The sequence below is a fragment of the Capsicum annuum genome, chromosome 7, assembly GCF_002878395.1.
Source record: "Capsicum annuum cultivar UCD-10X-F1 chromosome 7, UCD10Xv1.1, whole genome shotgun sequence".
NCBI classification, from domain to species: Eukaryota; Viridiplantae; Streptophyta; class Magnoliopsida; order Solanales; family Solanaceae; genus Capsicum; species Capsicum annuum.
In genome coordinates this window covers 183,991,998-184,012,975 of record NC_061117.1, presented here as the reverse complement: position 1 = coordinate 184,012,975, position 20,978 = coordinate 183,991,998, and the positions used below count along the sequence as shown (strand labels likewise).

The 20,978-nt window shown below is 38.5% G+C and overlaps 1 protein-coding gene across 2 annotated transcripts; it reads right to left on the bottom strand.

Moving 5' to 3' along the window:
• Positions 1-4,712: 4,712 nt before the first annotated feature.
• Positions 4,713-20,570, bottom strand: LOC107878200 (protein argonaute 16). Of its 2 annotated transcripts, XM_016725122.2 has the most exons (23): positions 20,365-20,570; positions 15,525-15,760; positions 15,219-15,430; positions 14,914-15,129; positions 14,700-14,836; positions 14,522-14,619; positions 14,346-14,443; positions 14,092-14,263; positions 13,877-13,993; positions 13,698-13,805; positions 13,542-13,604; positions 13,127-13,240; positions 12,878-13,043; positions 12,692-12,804; positions 12,462-12,599; positions 12,242-12,372; positions 12,086-12,151; positions 6,563-6,626; positions 6,088-6,199; positions 5,930-6,003; positions 5,618-5,712; positions 5,502-5,533; positions 4,713-5,254 (listed from the first exon to the last, which is right to left on the bottom strand). In XM_016725122.2, the coding sequence occupies exons 2-23, from the start codon at positions 15,738-15,740 to the stop codon at positions 5,079-5,081; spliced, it is 2,718 nt and encodes a 905-aa protein (XP_016580608.1). In that variant the 5' UTR covers positions 15,741-15,760; positions 20,365-20,570; the 3' UTR covers positions 4,713-5,078. The 2 variants fall into 2 exon arrangements, 1 of the variants encoding a protein (XP_016580608.1); XR_007057683.1 differs by lacking the exon at positions 5,930-6,003 and having other exon boundaries at positions 5,231-5,254.
• Between the last annotated feature and the right edge of the window lie 408 nt (positions 20,571-20,978).

The window sequence follows — 20,978 nt, the reverse complement described above, 5'->3', positions numbered from 1 at the left end:
TATTAAATTAAAGTTATGTCAAATGTACCAAAATGTCCTTTAATCTTGTAGTCTTAAATATGACATGTGGAAAGTTAGAATTGAAGTGTTGTCATAAAAGGAAAGAGTCGTACTTTTTGAAACGGTCTAAAAAGGAAAGTAGGTCATTCTTTTTGAAACAAAGGGAGTATTAATTAAGAAAGTTTCCATGAGGTTGGGTTGGGTTGAGCACCATGAGGTTTCGGGTTCAATTCCCAACAGAGACAAACACTAGGTGATTTCTTCCCATCTATTCTAGTCTTGGTTTCCCCCCCACCCTTCTCTGTCCAGACCCCCCCCCACCCCCACCCCCTCCTTCGGCGCCGTTACAACAGTGCAACAACCGAAGCTCGGTCTTCAGCCGCTCCATTGCCAGCAGCCGCAGATCCATCTCAGCAGCGATCCCCCGGCAGCAGGTCGACGCGGGGCTTGGTTGCCGGCTTGGTCTACAAGTGAAATCTGGTGACTTCTAACCTTTGCTTATTTCATTCTTCATTCTGCATTCTTTCATTCTTCGTATTATACTAGTAATTGAGTATAGTTTGGTTGCTGGAATATTTCTTTGAATTTGTGTGAGCCTTGTATTACTTGCTGCTTTGGAGATGCTTGGAGGTGAGGGGAGTACCGCTGGCATATATCAGAGCAATCAAGGATATGTATGATGGAGCGAAAACTAAGGTGAGGACGGCGGGAAGAGACTCAGAACATTTCACGGTCCGGACAGGGTTGCATCAGGGATCTACTCTTAGTCCCTTTTTGTTTGCAGTGGTGATGGATGTGTTGACGCGGCGTATTCAAGGGGAGGTGCCGTGGTGTATGCTTTTTGCAGACGATGTAGTTCTGATAGATGAGACTCGAGGGGGTGTGAGTGACAAATTAGAGGTGTGGAGGCAAACCCTTGAGTCTAAAGGGTTCAGGGTGAGCAGAAGCAAGACAGAGTATGTGGAATGCAAGTTTAATGATGTGAGGCGGGAGAATGAGGTAGTAGTGAAGCTGGAATCACAGGAGGTAGGTAAGAGGGAGAGTTTCAAGTATCTCGGGTCTGTGATCCAGAGTAACGGTGAGATTGACGAGGATGTCTCGCACCGTATTGGGGCGGGATGGATGAAGTGGAAGCTCGTGTCGGGGGTGCTGTGTGATAAGAAGGTGCCGCCTAAGCTTAAAGGCAAATTCTACAGGGCGGTAGTCCGTCCGGCCATGTTGTATGGAGCGGAGTGTTGGCCAGTGAAGAACTCCCACATCCAAAAGATGAGGGTGGCAGAAATGCGGATGTTGCGCTGGATGTGCGGGCTGACTAGAGGGGATAGAGTTCGAAATGAGAACATCCGGGAGAAGGTTGGTGTGACACCAGTGGAGTGCAAGATGCGGGAAGCCCGATTGAGATGGTTCGGACACGTGAAGAGGAGGGGCATGGATGCCCCGGTCCGTAGGTGTGAGAGGCTAGCGTTGGATGGTTTTAAGCGGGGTAGGGGTAGGCCGAAGAAGTAATGGGGTGAGGTGATTAGGCGAGACATGGAGCAGTTACAGCTCACCGAGGACATGACCCTAGATAGGAAGGTCTGGAGGACGCGAATCAGGGCAGAGGACTAGGGCCAGCCTGAGTCGCTAGTGTAGGGAACTACTTAGTGGGGGTTTATTCCTGTTAGGAGTCCGTGTCCCATGTTTTATTATGAATCTGTGTATTTTCCTTTGTTGTAGATTACTTATGGGTGCCGTATTTATGTTATGTAATCTTGTAACCTTGTGCTGTGCTTTACTATGTGTTTGTGTGGTACCGCGTGTCTTGAGCCGGAGGTCTATCGGAAACAACCTTTCTACTTCTTCAGAGGTAGAGGTATGGACTGCGTACATCCTACCCCCCAGACCCCACCAGGTGGGAATACACTGGGTTTGTTGTTGTTGTTGTTGTTGTATTCTAGTCTTGGTGGACCGAGCCTGTTGCTGATGGGAGGTGGAAGGTATTCCGTGGAGTTAGTCGAGGTGCGCGCAAGCTGGCCCGGACACCATGGTTATAAAAAAAAAAACATTAAGAAAGTTTCAGCACAAAGACTGCAGAAACCAATATTTAACGGAGAAAAATAGTACAACAACAACATACCCAGTGTATTCCCACATAGTGGGGTCTGAGGACTGAGGAGGGTAGAGTGTACGCAGACCATACCACTACCTCAGGTGAAGTAGAGAGGCTGTTTCCGATAGACCCCCGGCTTAGGACCGATAACAGTATAACAAACACAAAATATAAATGCATATAAACTAGTACAGTATGCAAAATAAACTAACACCGCTAGCCACAAGATAATACTAAAAACTATCTATCCGAAACCATAGACATCACTCGACACCACGAACAAGAAACTTCAAAACACCTAAATAAAATTATTTTAGAAGTTTATGTTCTGCGTAGGCTGCTCTTTCCTTCAAAACACCTAAAGTTCCTTTCCCTCCGCACTGCCCTTTATACTTTCTGCTTTCCGCTTCGTTGTCAAGATTTTATTTAGCTAGTACGAGTAAGTTGTCTGTACACATGCTATTGCTGCTTCATGTTCCTTTGTATGTATAGAACTTGGAAAGAATGATATAAAGTATGTATCATTCCATATCCTTTGGAGAGATGATGCTGCAGGACAGAAGACTGCAGTGTCCCATAAGCGATTAATTTTTTCCAACTTCTTGGTGTAAAATCAAATCTGATTTTTTTTCATTTAAATCATAAAGAAGAATTTCGGCTCATGCTAGAGATTTGGCAGGACGCAAAAGCTTTAAGTAGACGTAGAAATGGTTGTGCGTAAAAAAGAACAGATAGGTATGTGGCAAAAGGGGTCGATGGGTCAACAAAAGAAGATATAATTTACAAGTATGAACTCATTATGAACAATATAATCCAAAGAATTATAAAAAAAGGTTGCTGAGCTATGCAAATTTTTAAGCGTTCATGTGATATAGCTGTTTGGTGTTGTACATCATCAAATGTATCATTGACCAGTTATGTTGGTAAATGACTTTTACAGCTAAATAAGACAAGTTTTGAGCCATCCACTTTAAACTCTGTTAAGGGTGAAAGAGAAAAGATGTCCTGTTAGTGATCCCTTTGATAAAGCCTACCTGAGTAGTGCCTTCTTTGGATTAAACTTGAAACAAAATGTGAACATGTTTGTGCATCTCCAAAGAAACGAACGTTTCGGTTCTTCCTTTGATATTGTTTAGATGCATCCTTGAATTACCTTATTCCTACCCTCTGTTTCTGGGATTGTATGAGGATCTCAGTTGTTGGCGGCTTGTCTTCTGAATTTTTATTTCAATTTCATTACTGGTTTATGGTGCTGTGCAGACTAGTCACATAAATAGCAAACAATCTGAAATGCTATGCGCTATCTGTAGGTTGGAATGCTTGAAGAAGCTGTGTTATATGGCAGGACTGAATTTAACAAATTCTACAGGACTGGATATGTACAGCAGTAACTCTTCTTGTGAAAGCATCTTGGATTTTCGCCCTGCTTTGTACTGTCCAGTACTGTCAACTTTCCAAGATTAAGGGCCTTTTTGGATGAGCATATATATATAGCTCATGACTTGGTCATAAGTTAGAATCTTTACTTGTGACTTTTGATTTATTTTTGTTTTTTCGACTTAAAATCAAGTGCTTAAAAACACCTTTTTATCTTTACCTAAACATTACAAAAATGCTTAAAAGCTATTTTGGCTTAAAAACACCTAAAATAAGTCAATCCAAACAGACCATAAGAAACTCAATAGTAATCGGTACCAAAGTAATCGTTAGTTTTACAATGCGGAGATTGTTTAAGCAAGCAATGTGTGTATGTTTTAGCATCTATAAACTTATCCTGAGCAATTATATTTGTTAATACTGTTGCTCTGTCCTATATCATTATAGGATTGTGCTGCGCTACTGGCATATGAGCAACCACAAAAATAGTCAGTTGGGGTATCTTACGGGAGAATTTCATGAGGTGGGTCAGGTTTGTCTTTATCTTGCTCCCCGGACAGTAGCCGAGAACTTGAAAGTGAATCATTTCAGTGGGTCTTTCAAAAGTGGAGAATGGTGAAGTCTTTATATTCTCACTGCTGAAATAATTGTTGAGAAAAGTTTCTTCAATTTTCAAAATTATTGCTCACTAATGCATTGGTTGTGAGTTGTAACCTCATAATCTTTTTAATCTTGTAGTATTTGATTTCTACGTTGATAAAATTTAATGTTTGTTTGGACAAGTCAAGATCCATATGTTCGAGCATCAAATTTAAAAAGGAGGGGGATAAATAAATAAAATTAACAAAGTAAGTGATTTTCTTTTCGCATAATGAATAAATCTATTTGTTTTTTTTTTACCAAAACCATCCCAACAATGTAAGCAGTCTCTTGGCTTTTATCTTGCGTTACCTTTTAACAATGATCAAATTGTTAAACGTTAATAAAGCTAACAACAGACGATACACTGCAAGTCCACATACATTCTACCTTCACCGGTCTGCACTTTGTAAAACTAAATTGAGTATGCTACTATACATTGCCGCGGGAACAAGTTTCCTTAGCTTTGATTTTTCCTTTTGCCGTTTGAAACTATTAGATGATTGAATTTGCTAATCGAGTGATTTGGGTTAGCATGAACTTTCCGTTGAATACACAACTACTGAACCATTCACCAAACTAGCAATCTCGTTAGCGAATACAAATAAATTAAAAAGTTCGTGACATTCATGAAAATTGCAGACGCATAAGCATGGATTTCAACAATATACAGCTAAAACTCCTGGTGTTTAATAGATCAAGTCCCCAATATAGGCAACATTCACTATACAAAAATCAATTCAACTTCTAAATGGCTTAAAGAAGCAGGTTGGAGCAACACCCAAAATTCTATGCCTTAATGGTGAGATTTTGAGCTTAATCACGTCCGAGAAAACTGCCAGACGCATGTTCCTTTTCCTTGCTAGACGACCTAAAAGTACTTTACTAACTAAACGCCTCGACAAAATTTGGAGACATAGTACTAGACTTACTACCGGATTTACAGCATATGCAGTTAAAAATTTTACCATCTTCAACAGAAAAACATGGACTCGCTGACTCTCTTGTGCAACCTGGGAAGTTCGGTGACCGGGGTACACCCAATTGTTTTGATGCTGCCCGGTTCTGACGAAGTTTCAGAGCGGTCCTCGAACTTCACAAACTGCCCGCATTGTTGTGCTGCTAGGTGTGCATAACGCACAGGAGCCACTGCAGCAACAATAAAGTTACATAATTTACTAAACTTTACAACAACAACAACAAACCCAGTGTATTCCCACAAAGCGGGGTCTGGGGAGGGTAGAATGTACACAGTCCATACCGCTACCTCCAAAGAAGTAGAGAGATAATTTACTAAACTTTACTATTCTATAATTCAAGATGATTAATAACAGTTTCAGTATCATATGCCTATCTCTCTGGGAAAATTTTTTAATGCAAGGATAAGCAAAATTACCAATAGAGGTCGCGCTGGTGCTCCTTTGATACCTGAAAGACAACAAAGTACTATCACGTTGAACTTGCCAAGTGACTCGTAAAAACTCTTACTAAATTGCAAATCAGACAGCTTACACATATGATAATGAATGTATGAGCTTTTGCAGGACATCAGCTGAAAAACCAATCTCATCGAGCAATACATGATAATGTGCAGGTCTAGTTGTTCCCTGTAGTAAAATAATTTGTAAAAGGCAGAATATGGTTCAGTTTAAATTGTTCTCATATTGTTGAAGCGCTGAAGGAAATGAAATAAGAATTTTCGAAGTGCAAATAAACATAATGACACAAGAAACTAATTATCTACTAGGAAAGGTCCTATATGCCAGGATAAGTAGGGAAAAATCTAGGAAACCCCCGATGGATAAAAGGATTAGAGTAACTTACCATCATCCCCGCATGTGCACACATGAAAAAATCATTATTTCTAGGATGCACAATATTTGTGTCTACAACAGTACCTGAGGGGAGAGAGTGTATTTTAAAGAATACCTTGGCATACATAAGTTGAAGTGGAACAAAAGAGTTCCTGTAAAGTTACAGACCTGGTGGTACATTTTCAGCTGCATTAGCTTGAAACAGTTTTGTATGGTGATTCTTTTGAGCCACGATCAAGGTGAACTTAGGTTTGTCGTCCTCACCAAGATGCTTGTATGCCTGTTATCAGAAAATATGAGACCCAAAGATAAGCATACCAGGAACTAATAAGTGATGGATGATGTATCGAACTCAGATCCTAAGGGATGCATTAATTTAAGGCATTAAATCTCTATTCCAGAGCATTAGCTGCAAAAGTTGTGTATAAAATTGCCTCAATTTAAAGCATTAAATCTCTGTTCCAGAGCATTAGCTGCAAAAGTTGTGTAAAATGTGGATATTCTTTCAACTATTTGTCGTGAAAAACATAAGATAAGAAATTAAACATCTCTACAAAGAAAAAAAAAAATTCTACGATGCAGTAGAATGAGTTTCTCGGAATGATACAAGGCATAAAAATATTTTCAGATAAATGGACATAACCTTGATCATTTGATCTAGCTCAACGTTCAGAACTTGATTAAACTGTGATTCGCTGACGCCGTCCCTAGCAAAGGACATTGTTAAGTCAATTGCAAATGGTTATCAGCCTAATACTAAAGAACAATCATCATGTTATTGCAAACAGAAACTTGAAAAAGACTGCTGTTATGAAACCCACTGATTTTGTGGATGTCTTGAAAATTTTATCTAACTAATGGTTATCCTAATATAGAAGGATGAAAAACAAATCTAGACATGAAAACCAAATCTATAAATAGTCTCTTATGTTCCATTTGTAATATGTGACTCATAAAGAAAGTTGTCAGAGAGAGAGAGTCTGCCTTCTCTCTAGGTTTCTGTTCCATTGGTCCTTCTTCACTGGCTCACACTAGGTGATCTCTTCCATGACTGGTTGCCGTAATGGCCAGAGGAAAACCTAAAAAGGACAAGAACAAGTAGATTGAAGCTGCTGGTGGTGCTGACGGGAAGAAGAAGGTTGTTGTCAAGGATTTGCAAACCAGCTTACAAAGGAACTTTAGGGAAGATAAGCATTGGCCTGTTCTGGGAACAAATGGATAAAAAACACCAAATACTCAGCAAATGTCGGAAACCATTATCTCTGCGGTTTCTGAGTCTCTCCCCTACCCACTAGGGATGGGTATAGTTTGGGCCAACCTGAAATCCAAATCGAAATCTGAACTTACTGGATATTTGGTTTAAATTTTTGGATTATGCATTCAATTTCATATTTCATTTTTAAAATTTTATCGATTTCAGATTTAGTACTCTAAAAGACCAAAATTTCTACACTTTATAATTAACCCTACCCACATCACGTGTCCAGTTTCCAAAGGTCCAATAGATTAGTAACCCCTACGCATATCATAAATGTTGTTATTATCATGTATTTTTTTGTGAGCTGTGGGTGTGACTACTAATCTAGATAAAAATGTAAAACGCTCTATGAGTAAGTAAAGTTTAGGACAAGGCATAGGCAGCAGGGTGACCTCAATTCTTGTTGATTGTAGAAAGTTATAAATTCTAAGGAGCAAACTACTAGGTGAATTGAGGTTATTAATTGTTATGATCTGCCTCAAAGCTCAAAGTCACCGAAAAATCCAAACTGACTAATCCGGAACCAGAACTTAGAAATCCAATCCAATCTGAGGTTATTTGGATTGGACTTTCTTTAATTTAAAAACCGAATATCCAACCCGAAATTCTCATATCAATCTGATGGCCCGAACATCCATTGCTGCTACCCACTACGTTTACATCTGCTCCTATGAGTGGGAAACCGCTAAGAGCAGGGACTATTATGATGAGTACGGAGCAAATTCCTTCAACTGTAGCCTCAGTGGGCAGCGGGCATACAATTGTGGGAATAGAGAAAGTCCAAACAACCCCCCATGCTCCTGTGCTAAAAGAATTGGACAAGTGTAGTGGGAAGTAACCGATTTATTGCACAAGGTAAGAACCTGAACTATATTCCCCATGTAATTCAAAATGGGGAGAAAATTACCCAACTATCTAAGGAAGTCGATAAGGAAGCTGGAAAAATGGAAACATGCTCTCATTCTACACGTTGTGGGTGATTCCCCCTCATTTGGAGCACTAGAGAAGAGAAAGCTCTCATTCTATCTGTTCGGTTTTATGCCAGGTCGGACCTCGACTACTGAGGCCATTCACCTCGTAAGGAGGCTAGTGGACCAGTTTAGGGAGAGGAGGAAGGACTTGCACATGGTGTTCATCGATCTTGAGAAGGTGTACCAAAAGTCCCCAGGGAGATTTTGTGGACGTGCTTGGAGGCTAGAGGTATGCCCGTGGCGGAACGAAGACTCGTGTGTGGACGATAGGAGGAGATTTGGAGCACTTTCCTGTTTTGACAAGGGGTTGCACCAGGAATCGTCTCTTAACCCGTTTTAATTTTCCTTGATGATGAATGTTTTGACACGGCGTATTCAAGGGGAGGTGACTTGGTGTATGTTATTTGCTGACGGTGTTGTACTAATTGACGAGACCAGGGGAGGAGTTAATGATAAGTTGGAGGTTTGGACCCTAGAGTCTAAAAGGTTTAGGTTGAGCAGGACTAAGAGGAAATACTTTAAATTTAAGTTCAGTGATTCGACGTGATTCGATGCATGAGGCTGATGTGGTAGTGGAACTGAATTCTCAGGCCATTTGGAAAAGAGATAGTTTCAAGTATCTTGAGTCTATGATTCAGGGGAATGGAGAGATTGATGAGAATGTCACGCACCATATTGGTGCAGGGTGGTTGAAGTGGAGGCTTGCTTCGAGAGTCTTGTGTGATAAGAAGGTGCTTTCTAAGATTAAAGTTAAGTTCTACAGAGTGGCAGTCTGACCGACTATGTTGTATGGAGAAAAGTGTTGGCCAGTTAAGCACTCCTACATCCAAAAGTTGAAGGTAGCGGAGATGAGGATGTTGAGATAAATGTGTGGACTTACCAGGAGAAATAGGGTTAGAGATGAGGCTATTTGAAAGAAGGTGGAAGTGGCTTCTATAGAAGACAAGATGCGGGAAGTAAGGTTGCGATGGTTCGGGCATGTGATGAGGAGATGCGTGGATGCTCCAGTATGGAGGTGTGGGAGGCTTGCCATGGATAGTTTTAGGCAGGCTAGACGTAGGCTAAAGAAATATTGGAGGGAGGTGATTAGGCATGACATGAAACGGTTACAACTTATGGAGGACATGAACCTTGATCGGAAGGTGTGGAGGACGCGAATTAGGGTAGAGGGTTAGTGGATAGGAGTGCGTCCGTAATAACAGGGAGGAGTGCTTTGTTTGTATCTGTGCCTGTATTTTCTTGTTCGTAGTGTTCTGATGATGTTTATGATCTCGAATAGATAGTTTGTAGTATTACTCTGTCGGTGTCTTGTTTCTTTTATTATCTAGAGGTGTGTTATCCCATTTTGTTGTTTATTTTTATGTTTTTTGTTTGATATACTGTTATTTATCCTAAGCCAAGGGTCTATCAGAAACAACCTCACCACTTCATCTGAGGTAGTGGTATAGACTGCGTACACTTTACCCTCCCTAAACCCCACTTGGTGGGAATACACTGGGTATGTTGTTGTTGTTATTGTTGCAAGAAAGCTATACATTTAACTGGTCCTCATACATTGAATAGGAGGCCAATTATCACCGAGGATTTGTCACCTAAATTTAGCTTTGATGATGAGATTCTAAGATAATTCCTTTATGGATGAAATTACCAAATTTGTCACTAAGCTGTTGGGTTGTTGATTCACTTAGTTGGATAGGAAGTATGTCAGGTATCTCTATAAATGCAGATGATTGTATCATCAGGCATAGACAATTTCTTATGCCAGGATATTGGTCGAGATTGATGTGACAAAGAAGCTACCAGAAATCATTGAAGTACAGGATCCAAAGGGCAAGTGATCTCACAGGTCATGCAATATGAGTGGGAGGCTAAGTACGGCAACACTTGCCTGAAGATTGGGCATTGCTGCCAAGAGGCTAAGAAGATAAAACCTGAGAGTCCACCTCCTAAACCCCAGTAAAAGAAACAATCGCTAACCAAAGGGAATCAGATGAGACAAAGGGAGAATCAAGCAAGGAAGATGGTTCAGAGCACCAGACTTCTTTAGCTGCAGGACCACAGTCTCCAGCTAATAGGGTGCCAAGAAGCACTAATGTTGGGCAACAACCCTTTACAACTTCTGCAAAACAGGCTCAAGTGGAGGAGGGATGGTAGGTAGCTAAAAGCAAATTGCAGCCAAGACTGCTCCACATATCCCTGATTTGAGGCTCTATTGGATTCAGCATTTTGACTAAGGGTACTTCTCAGCAGGGTCCAATAGCCATAGCAAAGAGAGGGCAATGCAGTAATGATGAAGGTGTTGCAATCACACACATACACACACACCCGACCCCACAGCCTGAGATGATTGTTGCTTGGAATGTAAGGGGTTTAAATAAATTTCATATGGAAAAGGCAATGAAGGTGTCTCTAGTAAAGAATGAAACCAATCCCATAGCCACAATGGAGCATAGAGTGAAGGAGAAGAAGGCAGCTAAGGTTGTGAACAAGCTAGCACAGGGGTGGTTATGGTGTCACAGCTATGCTTCTTGTGCTAGAGGAAGAATTTGGATAGAATGGAATCCAAGATTTATCACTTATACAGTACTGGCCAATCATGCTCAATTAATACATGGGAGGATTAGAATACTTGCTTGCAATATGGATATCTACATTAACTGCAGCGTATGGGTTGCACACTATAGCAGACAGAAAAAGTTTGTGCAGGAAGTAATAGCTCTAAGCACTACCATACAGGGCACTTGGATCACCTGGGGTGACTTCAAGGCAATACTTAATGAAGATGGCAGATAGGAAAGTGAGGCGACAGATATGGAAACAGGAACTTTGAAGAATGCATTATTGACGCACTCCTATCAGAAATCAGAACTATTGGAGGGGAATACACATGGTCCAAGGGGGTTTCCCAATGTACTCTGCCAAAATAAAATTGCACATCTTAGGGACATAGATGTACTATTTCAATCTATACCAGGTGAAGATGATTTGTTCTATCAAAAGGCTCTCAAGATTGACAAGATACGAAGATGACATCTAAGAACACTGATCTGCAATTCGTATCGTCTCATTGGAGAAACTGTAAGATTATGATTTGTGTGTGTTATCCAGAATGATCGGCTCCAACTTTGACCTAGTGATAGTGTGCTTTATGATACTCATTCCTATTAACTTGCTTTTAAAATATGGTGTCTATGCAAGCTTAACTGTCTGGTACCTTGAATAATCCAATAAGGCAATATTTTACTTCTCTTTTGGCCGAGGAAACAGTTGTCCGCAAAAACTACATATATCTGAATTTAGAATTTATTAAGATGTAACTTCTTCATCTTGTTGCCTATGGTGCATGACATTACAGCTACTCCCTCCATTCCAAAATAAATGAATTATTGAGTTATTTTTCAATGTTCAAAATAAATGAATTGTTCATTCTTCAAGAGACATTGAAAATTTCTTCCAATTTTACCCTTTTATTTAATGAGGTTCTTAAGTACTACAAATTTTCTAGGAGAGTAATTTAAGAACAATTAAAAGGGTAATAGTGGAAAGTAGCCTACAATTTATGTCCTAAAAGATTTTTCTTAAGGGGTGTGTCATACCTCAACAATTCAATTATTTTGGAATGGAGGGAGTAATATCTTACAATAAAAAAATGCCTACAACTAGGCACATCTGGCATGCAAATTAAAAGGATTTTATGCAATCATATGAAGCAGCATCCTATATATCTAAGATAAAGAAGCTAAATTTGGGGTTAAGCCAACAAATTTTTCACTACCAATGTTACTCGGACTCTTCAAAAATACTATCGAGTGCGTGTTGGATCCTCGAAATGTGGTGAATTTTTGGAGAATCCAACACGGGTGTGAGCAACTTAGGTCACTACTCATATGTGGAACAGCATTTGCAGCTTTGACTTCAAACATGAATGTTGGAGTACCTGAAGACAATAATTTGAGCTGGCTTACGCCCATTACTTGTCGTATAGAAGTCCACAAGCAGTTCTCTGCAGCACAAGTACATGTATAAAATTTAAATGTTTATGTACATAGTTTGTCATAGAAGACTTGACATGTTATTGGATATAAAGATGCACCTCATGATTCCTTCATCGTTTCCATTTGGTAAAGGCTTGTATAAGGATTCTATAATTTCCAACTTCGGAGATTGACTACGGACCTCTGCCCTATACTTGGATATTAATGGCCAGTATAAGGATCCCACAACCTGGAAGAACCGTGATAATAAGGCATAGGAAATCAGTTGCAATGCAATTGACAAAAGAAAAGAGAAAATATCTTGGGAAGAAGAACAACCGCAGCAATTGATGGAATATCTGATTGACCAGGAGAACCATGAGAGACGTCCATGCCCAAGATCATTGTTGGAGTGTCCTTAATAAGCGGTACATGAGAGGTATGTTCCATAGCCAACAATGAATTGGTCCCTCCAAGCTATTAAACACAAGCAAAAGAAAAAACTATCCAATTCAGAATAACTGAAAGTAGAAATATCCAAACTGTTGATTGCAGATTCAAAAGATTACCTTTGCATTAATTTTGAGAAGCACATTTGTTAGATATTGATCAGTGATCTTTAATGGAGAGATACATTGAGTAACAATTCCCAATTCAGTCAAACTTTTTTTCTTCCAAGGTCCTTGACATTATAAAATGTATAAGTTAGTATAGGATATTGAAAGCAATGGGAGCGGACTAACATGAACATTTACCATATAACTCGGAGTTTTTTCGCTCTGGCAAGACACAGAGGAGAAAATCAGGATGGCCAGGCAGTCTAGCTACTATCTCTTCAAACATCTGTTCTACTCGAACTACAGCTCCAGCTCGCCTATACTGGGGATCTTCCTCAATGAGCGTATGTGGGCGCTCAAAATGCTGAGAGACAGGAAAAGAAGGTTTGAACCCAGATATATAGAAACAAATAACACGATGAAAGATGTAAATGTGGCGTTACATACAATGCCTTTGCTCCTTCCGCAACTAATAAGCTCCCTCGAAAGCTGACTTGTATCACAACGGGCAGAGAAGTTGACCACTGCCCAGCGTTCAATTCGTGCAGGGGTGAAAAGATGCTACAAGAAAACAATAATATTTTCAATATAGTAGGTAAGGTAACAACAGAAACCTTTTCCATTTTCACAAAAAGATTATCTGCAGATATCAAGAATAATGGGGGGACAATATCATATCCACTGTTCGTCCTTTCCTTCATAGTCAAGTTCTCAAAAGGTTGATCCCCAGGTAGTAACAAAATCATCTAGGACAACCACAGATGATTGCTACATCTCATTATATTCGCAGTTGACAGCCCAAATTATGAGGTAATATTTTTTTATAAGGACACTACAAGGTAATATTATACGTTAAATGTACCTTGTTCTTAAAATTCCACCGGCCGTTGCAGGGAGAGACCTCTTCACCATTACCAACCTTCAACTAGAAATTACAGGATAGTAAAATAAAGTCAGAAAGAATTATTTTTTAAAAAAAAAGAAAGAACACCGCCATTCTTGAAAGTGTAGATGCCACCTTTGGGGCTTCAAGGACCCTGCCGTTAAATTGAATGAGCTGCTTTTCTATTGAGATTCCACATGCAGCAAGAAGGGGATCATCATCATAGCTGTAGTCCCTCACAGCCTGCCAAAATTCCAGTAAGGTACAGAAGCAAAAATTAAAGGATCAGAGCCATCTAACCTGCAACAACTTACATCTGCTAAAACTTTAATTCGTTCTCGAGGCTTCTGCCTTGATTTTTCAACTAAAGATGTCCTCTGGATCAATGATAATGCCTTTGTGTATCTTTGAAGTGAGACCAAATAACACAGCTGAATATTAAGGAAAGGAAATAAAAGTTGGCACTTAGAAGCTGGTTAAGTGAACTAGGGTCCTATAGTGTAAACAGCAAATTAATAACTCTGCACACCTCCAGTGGCAGATAGTTTGGTCGATTTGGTTTTCCAACATCCAGACATGGCATATAAACCGAGGATGAAAGTTCTATATTACGATGTTTTGTGAAATACTCATAAACAGTAATCTCTATGGTCTCTTCTCCATTATCTGAACTACCACCATTTTTGACCTTCATAAAAAATCTGTAAGAAACAGTCAACAAAGTTAGATGTTACTTATCTGAGCAGTTCGCAATATATATGCACAAGACAAAAGGATACTCACAACTGTTGATTGCAAGGTTTGTCACTCAAACCAGTGATTTTAAATTCCCTGTTGTTGTGTTTAGCTTTAACTCTCAGTTTCTTCAACATTCTTTTTGCCTGTATAAAGCTACAAGTTAGTGAAGCATGGAGAGCTGAAAGAAAGAAGAGTTTTAGCATGCAGTTGATATTACTCACTCTTGCCCAATCAATATAACGAGGCTCTTTTACATTCTGGTTGGCAAGCAAAAAATCAATTACAGGTCCAGGTGATAGGATCATGGTTGTAGACACATCTACAACCAAGAATTAAGCAGCATTAAGATTGAGAAAAATCATAGGAGACAGATACACTGGAGAGTTTCTATTGTTATACCCATGTTCAAGGTCAAGCCACCATGGGTTGGACGAAAGCTGGAATGGAACCCCCTGCAACCCATTACACCCCCTCCAACATCTGTGAAGTTCCTTGAGTCATCATGAAAAAATGACTGCCTAACCAAGAGGCATCCTCTGTGACCAACATGAATATCTGTATAAGTATTGGCTCAGGATAAGATTGATGGTCACCAAAATAACAAGGTGATTACCTGTTAGCAGCTTGTTGTCGCAATACAGTGTCCAGAACCCTCAATGCATCTTGAACATTTTCTGGATCAGCTCCAGAAAGGGCACGACTAACAGACCTTAATGGTATTTTAGCTGCATAGTCTATCTCCACCAGGAAGGCCTTCGAATGTAGAGAATGCTTTGACCTTTTACTGGAGTGATTGGTGTTTCCATTATCTGACAGGCTCTCACTAGCACTGCAACGTATAACATAAGCTTAATGTATATTATAGAAGCCTTGAAGTAACTGCAGCTGCAGAGTCAAAGAATTTTTCAAGGACATTACTTCTTTGCACTAGACTCCTCAATAACCACCGAGAATTCCAGTCTGTTGCGAGGCAGAGGTCCCACTGTGTATAAACTCTTCTCTCCATCATAAACAAATTTCTGTCCAGCAAATTCAGACGAGTAAGTTTCGTGAAGTTTATTAATAATTTTTCTTCCAATCCCCTTGATGTTAACAGTCCTCTTTTCATCATAAGTTCCTGAGACAGAGACCTGTAATAATAGTGCAACACAGAAAATTTGGTTAAGTGCCATGGGAGCTTCAATGCAGTTGACTGAAGAAGGACTCAATAAATGGCAATCATACATTGTATAGGTAAAATATTTCATCAGGACGTCTGATAGAAACTTTGAGGTGGTTTGCGAGCAAAGTAATCTCTTGTCCAGATGTTCCATATTCAGGCCTCATCATCATAGTAAGCTTGGGCTGATCAACTCTCTCCGGCTCCACATTTGACATTGTAACTGGTGGTGGTTCTGTCACAGCCGTGCAACAACTCTCTCTTCCCTCACTTCTTTCCATATTTCAAATGGAACAGTGACCTAGGAGAAGTTGTTAGCAGGATAAACGTCAAAAGACGAAGGTTACTGAAATCAGAGTCCTTTCTAAATCGTCTCTTCTATCTATACCCCTCTATGATACATCATACGAACACAGCTACCAAAAATTTAAGCTTGTTTCAGTTTCTTGTCCCACGAGGATAATGTTCTAAGGATATATATCAGTCAAACAAATAAACCTAAATTCCGAACTTGTTGTGGTGGTATTATATCAATCCATGTACTCATTCCACTCTAATTCATATCAAATTAAAATTTAATCAATATTCATGAAGAGCAGTATGCTGTATGAAAAGTAATTTATGGTCAAACGATGTAAACAGAATTAGTCGAAACATCATATTACATGCCAAATTGGACACATATAAAGAAAAACAGGAAAGAAAGAAAGGAAAACGTAAAGGCTTTCTAAAGCGAGCGCTAGAACCAAGCACATAACCTCCAAATTCGTGAAGATTTTTACCACCTCAATCAAATGGGATTGTGGAAAGGAAAATTCCAACGTTGAAGGAAATGATGAATGCCTTATTCATAAGTTTAGGCTTACCACAAAACTTGTGAGGGGAAGCTATCCTTACAATAAACCGAATACTCAATAGAGTGCCCCATAGCAAGACACAATCTATTCCATGTGAAAAATGGAAAGGAAGGAAACCCAACTTGAAAGATTTCAAAGTGTGAGGGTGTCTAGCCAAAGTCCAAGTTCCTATACCTAAAAAGATAAAAATAGGACCAAAGATTGTGGAATGTGTTTTCATCAGATATGCTACACACAGGAAACATGTTGACTTTTAGTTCGTAAATCCAAACATCCGGATATTCATGATAATACGGTAATTAAATCAGATAATGTTGAGTTCTTTGAACACATTTATCCGTATAAAATTAGACATGATCTGTCTAGTAGAGGGTCTAAACAACCTCGGAATGAACCAAAGGAGAATGTACTTAATGATGAAAAACCAAGGCATAGAACACGTCATAAAACGTCTACATCCTTCGAATAAGATTATGTAACATTTTTTCTTGAAAATAAGCCTCAAACGTTTAAAGAAACGATGTCGTCTTTAGATTCATCCTTTTTGAAAGAGGCAGTCAATAGTGAGATTGATTCAATCTTAAGCAACCATACTTGAAAATTGGTTGATCTTCCTCCAGAAAATAAACCTTTAGGTTCTAAATGGATCTTCAAACGGAAAATAAAAGTTAATGGTACTATTAACAAATACAAAGCAAAACTTGTGAAAAGCTTTAGACAAAAAGAAGGCCTTGATTATTTCGACACACACTCACCGGTAACAAGGATAACGTCCATTCGGATGTTGATTGCTTTAGCGTTGGTATATGGTCTTGAAATCCATCAAACAGATGTGAAAACAACTTTCTTAAATGAAAAATTGGAGGAAGAAATTTACATGGAACAATCCGAGGGTTTTGTGGTTCCTGGTAAGGAAAGAAAAGTGTGCAAACTTGTAAAGTCGCTTTATGGACTAAAGAAAGCACCGAAACAGTGGCATGCAAAGTTTGACCAAACTAAATTGGCAAACAGATTCAAGATAAATGAATGTGATAAATGTGTTTACATTAAAGACACTCCGAATCATAAAGTCATTGTTTGTTTGTATGTAGATGATATGTCATCAATAGAGACATTTAGGACATAAATGCTACGAAATGAATGCTTGAGAACAAGTTTGATATGAAAGACCTTGGAATCGCCAATGTGATCTTAGAGATAAGAATTCATAGAGCTCCAAAAGGGTTGGCATTGTTATAGTCTCATTACACTGAAAAGGTACTTGACAAATTCAAGTATTTGAATTTCAATATTACCAAGACTCTATTAGACGTGAGCTTTGCACTTCAAAAGAATGAAAGTAAAAGTGATTCGCAATTTGACTATTCAAGAGTGTTGGGAAGCTTGATGAATATCATGAATTGTACGCGACTAAACATAGCACGTGCTCTTAGTAAATTGAGTCGGTATACGAGTAATCCCAATTAAACTCATTGAATAACAATGAAAAGAGTTTTAGGGTATCTAAACATACTCAAGACTATACTTTGCATTATAACAAATATCATACGGTGATTGAAGGATAAATTGATGCAAATTGAATGACCGAATTGAATGAAGTAAAATCTATGTTAGGATATATATTTACTTTACGTGGAGGAGCAGACTCTTGAAAATCATCCAAACAGACATATATTGCTCGCTCTATAATGGAATCTAAATTTATCGCGTTAGATAAAATCGATGACGAAGCTGAATGGCTCAGAAATTTCTTGAAAGATATTCCTTATTGGCCCAAATCTTTAGCACCAGTATCCATACAATGTGATAGTCAAGCGGTAATAGGTAGGATAAAGAGCATGATGTATAACAGTAAATCTCATCGCATTAAACGGAGACATAATACCATTAGAGAATTATTCTCTAGTGAAATTATCACGATTGACTATGTGAAGTCAAAGAATAATGAGTTGGATATACTTACAAAAGGCCTAACTAGAGAGGAAGTTGAAAGATCATCGAAGGGAATGGGTTTACAACCTATGATAAATCACCATGGCGATAACTCTACCTAGCAGGTTGGAGATCCCAAGAGCTAGGTTCATGGAGATAAAACAAAGTTGTGATTGACGGCTCAACTTTGTCAATTAACTCAATCCATTCTCATGATGAAGACAATGTTTAGGAAATAAGGATAAGACTTATGGTTTTAAGCTTTTTAATGGTTTCTAAGTTAGGCAGATTTGACCAAATAGTTTGATCCTAAGTTGCTTGAACTCTAGAAAAATGTTGCCGCACCCATGTCAGATTCCTCAAAATTACAATATATCTAAAGGATCCGACATGCATCCGTTGATATTTTTAAAGAGTCCGAGCAACATAGGTTTGATCTATTGGATTAAACATTTAGGAATCACATATGTGAGGGTGAAGCGGAAGCCACTTCAAGGAGAATGATAGTAAAGCATATTTTCTAAGCTCTCATGAAACAAGGTAGTGTTCATGGATGAAAAGAACAAAACCGTGAGAACCATAAAAGATAAAAGATTGGTTGTGTGACTTGTGTTGTATAAGAGTACATTAAAGTTGACGGTTCAAAGACATCACATCTACCGATTGACCGAATCGGTCCAATGCAAGTTCACTACGGAAAGTTCAAAGGAAAACCTACTTATCCAGATGCAATTAGTCTTTGCTTGTAGATCACACACGTGGCCATATATTTTTTGATGAAATAGTCATTCTCCATTCATGTGGGAATTGTTGGGTTCTAAGTGAAAGTGAATGGGAAACGAAGGGAAAAGTGAAGTTTTATAAAAGAAATGTTCTCCCACATTGGTGGGAGAAAGGAAAATCCTTGTGCTTAAGTATAAAAGCACTCCTTCATGTGTATAATGAGGCAAAAACAAGACAAGACTCGCGCCGTCGTCATTGTCGCTCGCTCGGCTCGGCTTTGACTTCAGATTTGGATTTGAATTCGAATTTGTCAAATGATCGATCTAGAGATTATCTTTGTGGACAAAATTCATTTAAAATTTGATAATTAGTGATGTTTTAATCCAAAAATTTGATAGAAAAATTTTCTCCATTTGCGAATGCACCTGAGCATGTACAGACGGATGTCACAATGCACCTCGAAGGGACACGACCCTCAAGACACAGTTTAATAATGAAAAAGACAACCTGCACGTGCACGGTGACCTGCAAAAGCAGGTGCCAATGCAAGCCAAGCCAGAACATTCTGGGTTTGTGCCAAAAGCCGACCTGCGGCCGCGTGTGGCCCCTCTGCGGCCGCAAGTGACACGGTGATCAAAACAATGCATCTTTTCAAGAACCATTGCATCCTTTCTGAAGCACCACCTTTTGGCTATAAATACCTAATTTTTTCCTTAGATAATAACACAAAATTTTGAAGAAAAAACACTCTTTTCTTCTTGAAAAACTCAAGTATGATCTACAATCGTTGAGTGAATTTGTAGTTCGGCAAATTTGAGGTACCACTATTCGCTGAAGTGAATCATTATATCCTAGGAGGATATATTCCATTAACCTCGGGTACTTGAGGGGAATAAATTCCTTAAGGACACACCGTGAATTCAGTGGACTTGATTCTTTCTGTCCTCATCTCTTTCTAAACGTTGGTTTTACTATTTTTTCAGAAAATAGTTTGAACTTCATTTTGATAGTTCATAAATTATTTGAACTTGTGTTCGAAGTTAAAAAGTTCTTTAACTTCATAGTTCATAAGTTGTTTGAACTTGTGTTTGAAGTCCTTGTGGATTGATACAGATTTTATACCCGGAAAACAACATATATAACCTCGGACTTCCCAATTCAATAGTTAGTTTTGAGGTACGGTTCTCCCAAATTTTTCTTAAATGCATGTGGACTAAAAAAGTCAAAAATAAGCAATTAATACATTAAAAATAGAAAAAAAATCAAAAAATTAATAAAACAAAAAGCAATACACAATGTAAAACTAACAAAAAACACCAATGCACATCACTGCAAAGTAAAAAAAAATGAAAATTAGCGAAGACGGAGGAAAACAGAGTAAGATAAAACGCACCTCGGTGAACAAAATTGCTTTGCTTACTGTGTTAGGGTTTTCGAGCAGCGATTCAGCAAAATGCTTCTGGAAGTTTCTAGAATCTTTTGTTTCTCCGCTGTTCTCACACAGTACTACGTGAGAAACATTGGAGGGAAAGACCAAACAAAAAATACAAAAAATAAAAAGTATTGAGTCAATATACAATATGCTTCACGCCAATTTTGTTTTCTTTTTTATTTGTTTCTTTTTCTGCTTCTTATTGGGTTTAATAAAACTAAAAATTATATAAATACACAATTTATGTTTTTAATATTATAAAAAATTTCAACTCCCTAAATATATTATAAAAATTTCAACATATACACAGAATATTATATATATATCGGTTATGTTATGTATATTAATAGAAAAAGAGAGTAAAGTAATTAAAAAAGTGGGAGAGAGTTCAAATGGGTCGGTATTTATGTTATTTATACATAAAAAGGAATTTTAGTCTCCTACAAGGACCACTATAAGCTTATTTGTGCTTTAAGATCACAACCGCAAAGAAGTTTTCACAAGACTTGGTGATTAGTAGGGGTAATTTTGTCATTTAATTTATATATTTTATTGTGCTGAAATGTTAAATAATT